Raw genomic sequence first — 8,497 nt, forward strand, 5'->3', positions numbered from 1 at the left:
TGGAGAGGCAGGTGGCCCAAAGTTTAACCAGATGCTTCAGAGCCTGATGTCAGCTCAGCTCAAGGAATTCAATCCAGCCACATCTTCCTGGAACTGAGACCTGGGCCCCTCCCACCCCTCTAGACCCCTTTCCCCTCCCGGGGCTCTGAGCTGGAGGAAGCTGGAACTGCTGGGGAGGGGTAAGGTGGGGAGGAAGATTACAAAACTGGAGGAGTAGGTGGAGAAAGTAGGAAGAGCCTGGTCCATGCTCTGCCCAGACTTGCTGTGCGGCCTTGGCTGAGTCTTTCCCATCCTGGCCTCAGTTTCCCCATCTGTGCACGGAGGAGGCTGGTCTGGGTGGTCCCTCCTGATGGGACTGGCCAAGGGCAAGTGATCCTCAGACTCCAGAGTCCCCTAGCTACAGACTCTCCCCACCACAGAGGTGGCGGTGGGTAAATCTTTAACTAGCTACCCCTGGGCAGGCCCAGCCTTTCCGGATGGATGGCTGCCTGGGAAGGGGGGGATGAGGGTGGCTGCCTGGGAAGGGGGGGATGAGGGTGGCTGCCTGGGAAGGGGGGATGAGGGTGGAGGATGTAAGGTGTGTATAGCCAGTCCCAGTGTGGTGAAGGGGGAGGGTACCGGGGAGGGAAAAGAACGAGACTCGGGCGGGTTGAGACTCGGGCGGAGCTAACCCGTGTGCAAAGCAGAACATGGAGGAACGCGGGTCCCCCGACGGGTAAGTACAGCTTTAGGGAGGCTCAAGGAGCCGCTGGCGCAGGGATGGTTAACTCGCGTTGCTGCCACAGGGACCCTGCGCGGAACCTGGAGCAGGGGCCAGACGGGCCAGAAACGCCCATCCAGGTGTTGCTCAGGTGGGTATAGGTTGGCTAGGAGGGGTCCAAGCGAGGAAGGCACTGATGGAGATTTCAGGATGGATCATCCACCCGCCTCCCCGCCTCTTCGGACCACAGGGTGCGTCCCATGAGCGCGGCGGAGCTGCGTCGAGGGGAGCAGAGCGTGCTGCACTGCTCAGGGACCCGGACTCTGCAGGTGAGGACCGCCCCCGCACTCCCCAAAAAACACCTACCGGGAAGACGCCAGGTCCCTCCAGGCCAATTTCCCCCAGGCCCCGCACTCCCCCAGGTGAGCCCCGCCCTCCCCAGAGTGCCCCGCCCCCTTCTCCACGGCCCCCTCTCCCAGGTGAGCCCCCCGGGCGGGGGCCCCGACGTGGCGTTCCGCTTCGGCGCAGTGCTGGACGGAGCGCGCACGCAAGAGGACGTGTTCCGGGCCTGCGGCGTGCGGCGCCTGGGGGACCTGGCGCTGCGCGGGTGAGTGAGGCCCGGTGACGCCCCGCCCCCACACGGCCCCGCCCCCGCCCGCCCCCCGCCCCTCCCTGGCTACAGCCACACCCCTGCGGCCCGCAGCTTCTCCTGCACCGTCTTCACCTTCGGCCAGACCGGCTCTGGGAAGACCTACACCCTGACCGGACCTCCTCCCCAGGTGGGCCGATCGCATTCGGAGCCCCCGGGGGTGAGCGGTCGGTGGGCGAGAAGCCCTGGGGAGCCGCAGGCAGCGCAGACTCCCAGAGGGAAGGGGCGTGGACGATGAAGCCCAGCCCCATTTATTTGCAGACAAGGAAACTGAGGATCAGGGAGGTGAAGGGATTTGGCCAGTCTAGAGCACCTGGGTTCAAATTGTGTCCCCTTTACTTACTAGCTCTCAGTTTCTTCATCTGTAAAATGGAAGTGATAGTACTGACTGAGAATTAAATGTGATGTTGTGTGGGAATTTGGCACAGTGCTCTACAAAGGGTAATTATAACTGCGGCGGTGGTGGTAAGCCAGCCCCAGGCTCAGCTGTTTCTTCCCCCAGGGGGAGGGCGTGCCCGTACCCCCCAGCCTGGCCGGCATCATGCAGAGGACCTTCGCCTGGCTGTTCGACCGCGTGCAGCACCTCGGTGCCCCTGTCACTCTCCATGCCTCCTATCTGGAGATCTACAATGAGCAGGTGGGGGACTGAGAAGGCTAGAAAGACAGCCCACAAGGAAAAGGAGGCATTTCTTTCCAAGGAGGCTGGGTCAAGGGGCAGAATAGATGGGAGACTGTGGACCATAAGGTCTCGGGGTGGATGAAGCAAGAACTCAGAGAGGCCCCTCCCTCACCCTCCACCCTCCTCTCTCAGGTTCGAGACTTGCTGAGCCTAGGGGCTCCCCGGCCCCTCCCTGTTCGCTGGAACAAGACCCGGGGCTTCTATGTGGAGCATCTGCGGGTGGTGGAGTTTGGGAGTCTGGGGGCCCTGATGGAACTTCTGCAAATGGGTGCGTGCTATTTCAGGGGAGCTTTGGGTACGAGAGATGCCCATTTTTCACCTGTTCACTGAGTGCCCTCGGGGCCCCAGCCTGGAGCTGTGGGTTCAGAGATCACCCTTGTGGGAGAAAAGAGCCAGCAAACCAACAATTCAGATACAGCCCAAGAATGTCCCCCACCCCTACCCCCGAGGCCTGCTGATTTTGCCTTCCAGACTCTTCCCACCCTCCTCTCCAGCCCTGGGCTTCTGCCTCAGTCAGGCCTCATTTTTCCCCCATGGAAGGGTCTCCTCCTTTCAGTCCATGCTTCTCCATGTAGCAAACCACATCCTGCTTCCCTTCCAGACCCTTCTAGGCCATACCTCCTAGCCTAGCCTAAAGGCCTTTCAGTTCCACTCTCATTCATCCATTCATCAGATTTTTATTGAGCACCTACTGTGGCTGGCATCAAGGGACACTGAGACTCTGGGCTCAGGCCGAGCATTGTGCCATGCCTCCCAGTTGATCTCTTTGTCTGAGTTTCTCTCCGTCCACACAGCAGGGGGAGAGATGTTGATAAAATGTGAATCAGACTGACATTCTTCCACTCAGTTCTCTCCAGCCCCCTTTCACCTATCTGTGCTAGAGCCCAACCCAGCACCCATCATTCCACTCTCCTGCCTCTGTGCTTTGCACTGGTTGACCCTCTACCAGGATGCCTTTGCTCCTTTTTCTTTGTTGGTGACCACTTGCTCTTCCTACCACGTCCAGCTCCATATGTTTTTCCCCTCTAGGTCTTAGCCGTAGAAGGAGCTCAGCTCACACCATGAACCAGGCCTCTAGCCGAAGCCATGCCCTGCTCACACTGTATATCAGCCACCAAACTGTGAGTGCCCCAAGCTTGGGGAAAGAGGTGGCCCAGGGCCACCCAGCAAGGGTCTGCCTCTGGATGTATAAAACAACTTGGGCGTGCACAGGAGGTAATCGTGAAAACCCTTGGCCTTGTGGCTTTGATGGGGACAGCCCCTCCCACGTCCCCATCAAGCCCTGCTCCCCCAACCCCAGCAGATGCCTCCTGTGGATCCTGGGGGACCCCCTGCCGGGGGGAAGCTGTGCTTTGTAGACCTGGCTGGCAGTGAGAAGGTGGCGGCCACAGGATCCCGTGGGGAGCTGATGCTTGAGGCCAACAGCATCAACCGCAGCCTGCTGGCCCTGGGTGAGATCTGGGGCCAGGTGGACTGACTTCCTGAATCCCTCCTCTGTGCCTTACCCATAGCTGTCCACAGTGGGGGAAACCAGAGGAGTTGTAGGGCATGGAGGAGAGTTAAAGGGCTGTGATCCAGAAGCCACAGGCCTCCCTCCGGCCTCGGCTTGCTGTTGTCTCATGCTTTCCCTCTTAGAACTCTATTTATAGATCTATAAATCCTGAGGCTACAGTTACATTCTAACTGGGGAGGTAGAAACACTCAAGTGCAGAGTGTGAGCCCTCAGACATTCAACCTGTCCCTTGTTGCATTTGGGAAGACTGAGGCCCAGTGAGGGGAAGGGCACTAACCTGTCTTCCCACCTCCCCACCCCTTCGGTCGTTGGGCCTTGAGGTCCTTAACAGCTGGGGCCTTGGCCTTCCTCTGTGCACGCATGGGGAGACGCATAGGGAACGCCTCTTCATTCGATTTATTTGTCAGACATTTCCTGAGTCCCTGCCAAGTGCCAGGCCCTTCGGTGGGCCCTGGGGATCAGGGATGGAGCCCAGTCTGGTGGCAGAAGCCAATCTGAATGGGTAATGAGATCACGTGCAAAGAGATATCTTAGAGACCTGCAAGCCTGGGTGGAGATCCTGGCTTTGCACAGTACCAGCTGGGTGGCCTTGGACATGAAGGGTAACCTTGCCTTCCCCACCCAGGTCACTGCATCTCCCTGCTGCTGGACCCACAGCGGAAGCAGAGCCACATCCCCTTCCGTGACAGCAAGCTCACCAAGCTGCTGGCGGACTCGCTGGGAGGGCGTGGGGTGACCCTCATGGTACCTAGGGGGGACTGGCAGGGAGGGCTGGGTCCTGAGGGAGGGCTCCCAGAGAGGAACACTCAGGGGCAGTCCTCCCCAGGTGGCCTGCGTGTCCCCCTCAGCCCAGTGCCTTCCCGAGACCCTCAGCACCCTGCGATATGCAAGCCGAGCTCAGCGGATCACCACTCGGCCCCAGGCTCCCAAGGTGAGAGGAGAGAGACACAGGCAGAGGGACGGGCAGGGCAGAGGGTGGGGGATCAGGCAATAGCTGGAGACTGAGTTGGTGTCACGTAGAAGTCTGGGACTGAGTCAGGGTTGGGATGAGGGTCGGAATCTTGATGATGGGGTTATGGTTGGGGGTGGGGTGGGGGCGGGATCGGGTCACAGTCAGGGTTACGGCGGGTCTAGGGTGGGAGTCTGGTTAGGAATATGATTCAGGGTCTGGCCAACATCTGAGCTGGTATCATGATAAGTCTGAGTTAAGTTGGAGTCTGACATGGGGTCTTATTTGGGGTCAGAATCTGAGCCGAGGTTTGAACAGAGCTGAGTTTGGGGTTGGACAGGGAGTGGGGTGTAGCTTAGAGCGGGCCCTCCAGGCATGCAGCTGAGGCCACATGGCACTTTAATGCTGTTAGGACAAGGTGCCCCCTCCAAATGGATGCAGCCTTGGGCCAGGATTCAAGGCTGACAAGTGGAGCATGGGCTGGATTTTAAGCTCCACTCACTCTGCAACCCCAGAGACCCTTGTGCAGTGTGAAATGTTTACAGCCACAAGCAGCAGCTCTGGGTCTGTTTCTCTGCAGTCCCCTGTGGCAAAGCCACCCCAGCATTTGGAGACTGAGCTATTGCAGCTCCAGGAGGAGAACCATCACCTGCGGTCCCAACTGGGCCAAATGGACCCCAAAGGTATGAGCTCCCTGGGGGTGGGGCGAGATGAGGATAGGGTCTGGGGCTCCTGGGGCTCCAGCTACCTCCCTCTTCCCTGCAGCCTCTGGACTCACTGGGGCCCGGGTGGCCTGGGCTCAGCGGAACCTCTACGGGATGCTGCAGGAGTTCATGCTGGAGAACGAGAGGCTCAGGTAGGGCCCTGCCCCCAGCCGGGCACTCTGTGCCCCGCCCCTCACTGCTGGGCTTCCTCCCTTCCCTGGTCCCTGGCTCCCCCTCTGTCCCCACCTGCCTCCTGGGGCTCATACTGTGCTGCAGTGAAGAGAGGCTGACTGATAGCCCCGCCAGCCCTGCCTCCTGTCATGGCCCCGGGGCCTGCTCTTCCTAGGAAAGAAAAGAGGCAGCTTCAGAGCAGCCGGGACCTGGCCCAAGAGGAGCAGTGCATCCTGGCTCGGCAGGTCCAGGAGCTGGAGAGGTGAGCGTGGCGGAGACAAGCCTTTGGATGGACGGCAGGTGGGAAAGGGGTGGCTCAGTGAAACGGCTAGGTCTGACCTCTGGATCCAGACCCCTTGGGTTCTGATTCCAGCTCTGCCACCAGCTGTGTGGCCTTGGGTGAGTCATTTAGCCTCTCACTGCCTGGGTTTCCTCTTCTGTAAAATGGGAATGATATAGTAGTTGCCTTCCAGGGTTTTTTGGGATTGACTGACTGATTGATTGATTGATTGATTGACGGCTGTGTTGGGTCTTTGTTGCTGCGTGCGGTTTTTCCCTGGTTGCATCGAGCGGGGGCTACTCTTTGTTGCGGTGCACGGGCTTCTCACTGCAGTGGCTTCTCTTGTTGAGGAGCACGGGCTCTAGGCACACGGGCTTCAGTAGTTGTAGCACATGGGCTCAGTAGTTGTGGCTCGCGGGCTCTAGAGCACAGGCTTAATTGTTGTGGCTCACGGGCTTAGTTGCTCCACGGCATGTGGGATCTTCCTGGACCAAGGATCGAACCCGTGTCCCCTGCATTGGCAGGTGGATTCTTAACCCCTGCGCCACCAGGGAGGTCCTCCAGGGTTGTTTTAAAGATCAAATTGAATAAGTTCCTATGTAAAGCATTGAGAACAGTGCCTGCATATAGTAAGCACTCCATGAGTGTTTGCTAAAAGCAGGACTTGGGTGCCAGCCTGCTTGGGTGCCAGCCTGCTGGTAGCATTGAGGACTACAGACAGACAGACCCCACTGTTCCTTCCAGGCGCCTCCTCTCTGCCTGCTACCTTCACCAGCTGGGCCCTGGCCCAGCCCCACCGTGTCCCTGTGTGATGGTGCCACCTCCCCCCTGCCACGTGAGTCTCTGGCCAGCCCGGAGAGGGGAGGAGCGGGAATGTCACGGAGCCCCTGACTCAGCCTCTTGCAGGCCCTGCCGCCTCTCTGCCCCTGCTGCCACCTCTGCCCCCTGTGCCGAGCGCCACTGGCCCTCTGGGCCTGCCCACGGAGGGAGCTCCACCTGCCCCAGGTAGGAAAGACCGAGGTGGGGGGAGGAAAGGCTGGCAAGCTGGAGACCTGGATCTAGGGAGTCTGCGGTCTGGAAGGCTGCAGAACTCTGGGGACTCTGATGTGCCGGGCTGGGTCATAGTGGGGAGTGGCTGGCTTTGGGCTCTCTCTGCCCAGGCTTCCAAATAGCTGTTTACCTCTCCTGCCCCTTCTCCCCATCCTGCCTTCTTTCGGGAACGTGCTCTGCTGTTTGCTTATTCATTCATTCACTTACACGTTACTCATTTATGCATTTACTTAATGAAGGAGTTAATGGATGCGTTTACTTAGTGAATGAGTCTTCACTTCCTCATTCAATAACTCTCCTTAAGCTCCTTGCTTCGTGGCAGCCCCTGTTCTGGGCACTGAGGAGTCACAGACCTGACATGGGTCCTGCCCTCATGGAGTTCCTTGTCTCCAGAGAGGACATCACAAGGGCCACGCACTGCCCACAGAAAAAGTGACCAGGACCCCACCCCTTTATGCCCACCTGATATTCTTAGTGCCCCATGGGGCAGGTACGGCAGGGATGGTGGTGTCATGGTCGGCGCCAGGGAAGTGGGGCACAGAAGCAGGGCTGAGGTCACCCAGTGTGGGCTCTGGTCTTGCCTGCAGGTGTTTGGCTCTAAGGCCCCAGCTGACATGCCCCTGTCTGCCCGGCCCCCGCCCTGGGTGCCCCCATGTAGCCCTGGCTCTGCCAAGTGTTCAAGAGAGAGGTGGGTCCAGCTCTGGGGCACTGGGGGGTGGGGGAGGGGGAGGAGGCCCAGGAACGTGAAGGCTCGCTTCCCACCACCCAACCCACCCTGGCCCAGGAGTCACAGCGACTGGATTCAGACCCAGGTCCTGGCAGAAATGCTGACCAAGGAGGACGTGGTACCCTCTGCACCTCCCCTGCCCATGGGGCCCCTGGACACATCGCCAGTGCTTAGAGGTGAAGAAAGGAGCAGGGGAAGGGCTGCCAGTGTTTTCTGTGATCTTGGGCCAGAACCCACCTTCTCCAAACCTTGGTCTTCCCATTTCTGAAATAGGGGGCATATTAAGAGTGAGAGTTCTAAGATCTTTCTATTTCTGGAACTTAGAATTCTCTTCCTAGGGCCACCTGCACTCCCAGTTGTGTGCTGGAGCCCATGGGGTACATGGCAGGGGGAGGGGAGTGGGTACCACCTGAGGCTTCCCCAGAGGATGTTGGGACCCTGATGGGCCTGGGTGAGGCAGGGTCCAAGGGAGTGCCGGCCTCAAGTCTCACTGTGTCCCTCAGGTGGGGCTGCAGTTCCAAACCTGGCCCGGAGACTGGAGGCCCTCAAAGACCAAATCGGCAGCTCCCTTCGACGTGGCCGGAGCCAGCCACCCCCCGGTGAAGGCACATGAAGCCCCAGCCTGGTCCTCCCTTCCTGCTGAGGGCAAAGTGCGAACCCAGGAGACCACCATGTGACCTAGGGCTGTGCTCTGTGCTCCTGGGCCTCAGTCTCCCCATCTGTTAAATGGGATATAGCAGCTGCTGCTCCAGTTTGCAGCTGGGCTGGGTGGAACGCAGTTCCTGAGGCATGGGGGTGGGGGCTGATGGGGCAGTCTGGGGAAGCAAAGGGAGGGTGCCAGCCTAGACCAGGAGAAATGAGACCGGATTCAGGAGAAACCAGGGAGCAGTGGTAAAATAAATGAATAAAGAGAGGCATCAGCTCTAAGTCTGGTTGGTCCTGTCCTCTGACTTGCCCTTGAGGGAATCCCAGAGAGGAGGGGCTCTTGGGGGGGGGTTCTGAGGAAGAGGAGGCAAGGACTCCTGGCAGAGGTGTGTGTCCACTTGCCCTCTGATCGGGAATATTTCAGGTCCCC

At 59.3% G+C, this 8,497-nt stretch overlaps 1 protein-coding gene across 1 annotated transcript; it reads left to right on the forward strand.

The window, feature by feature from the left end:
* Positions 1-689: 689 nt before the first annotated feature.
* Positions 690-8,035, forward strand: KIF12 (kinesin family member 12; the record flags this gene model as incomplete). The annotated part of the gene is made up of 19 exons (XM_079707210.1): positions 690-715; positions 786-851; positions 951-1,029; positions 1,180-1,307; positions 1,404-1,479; positions 1,852-1,986; positions 2,161-2,296; positions 3,058-3,149; positions 3,332-3,479; positions 4,167-4,285; positions 4,368-4,472; positions 5,071-5,173; positions 5,256-5,346; positions 5,541-5,627; positions 6,390-6,480; positions 6,552-6,650; positions 7,283-7,383; positions 7,480-7,598; positions 7,926-8,035. 19 exons carry the CDS (start codon positions 690-692, stop codon positions 8,033-8,035), a joined length of 1,911 nt encoding a protein of 636 aa, XP_079563336.1.
* Positions 8,036-8,497: the final 462 nt, after the last annotated feature.

This window comes from Hyperoodon ampullatus (assembly GCF_949752795.1).
Source record: "Hyperoodon ampullatus genome assembly, chromosome: 6".
NCBI lineage: Eukaryota > Metazoa > Chordata > Mammalia > Artiodactyla > Ziphiidae > Hyperoodon > Hyperoodon ampullatus.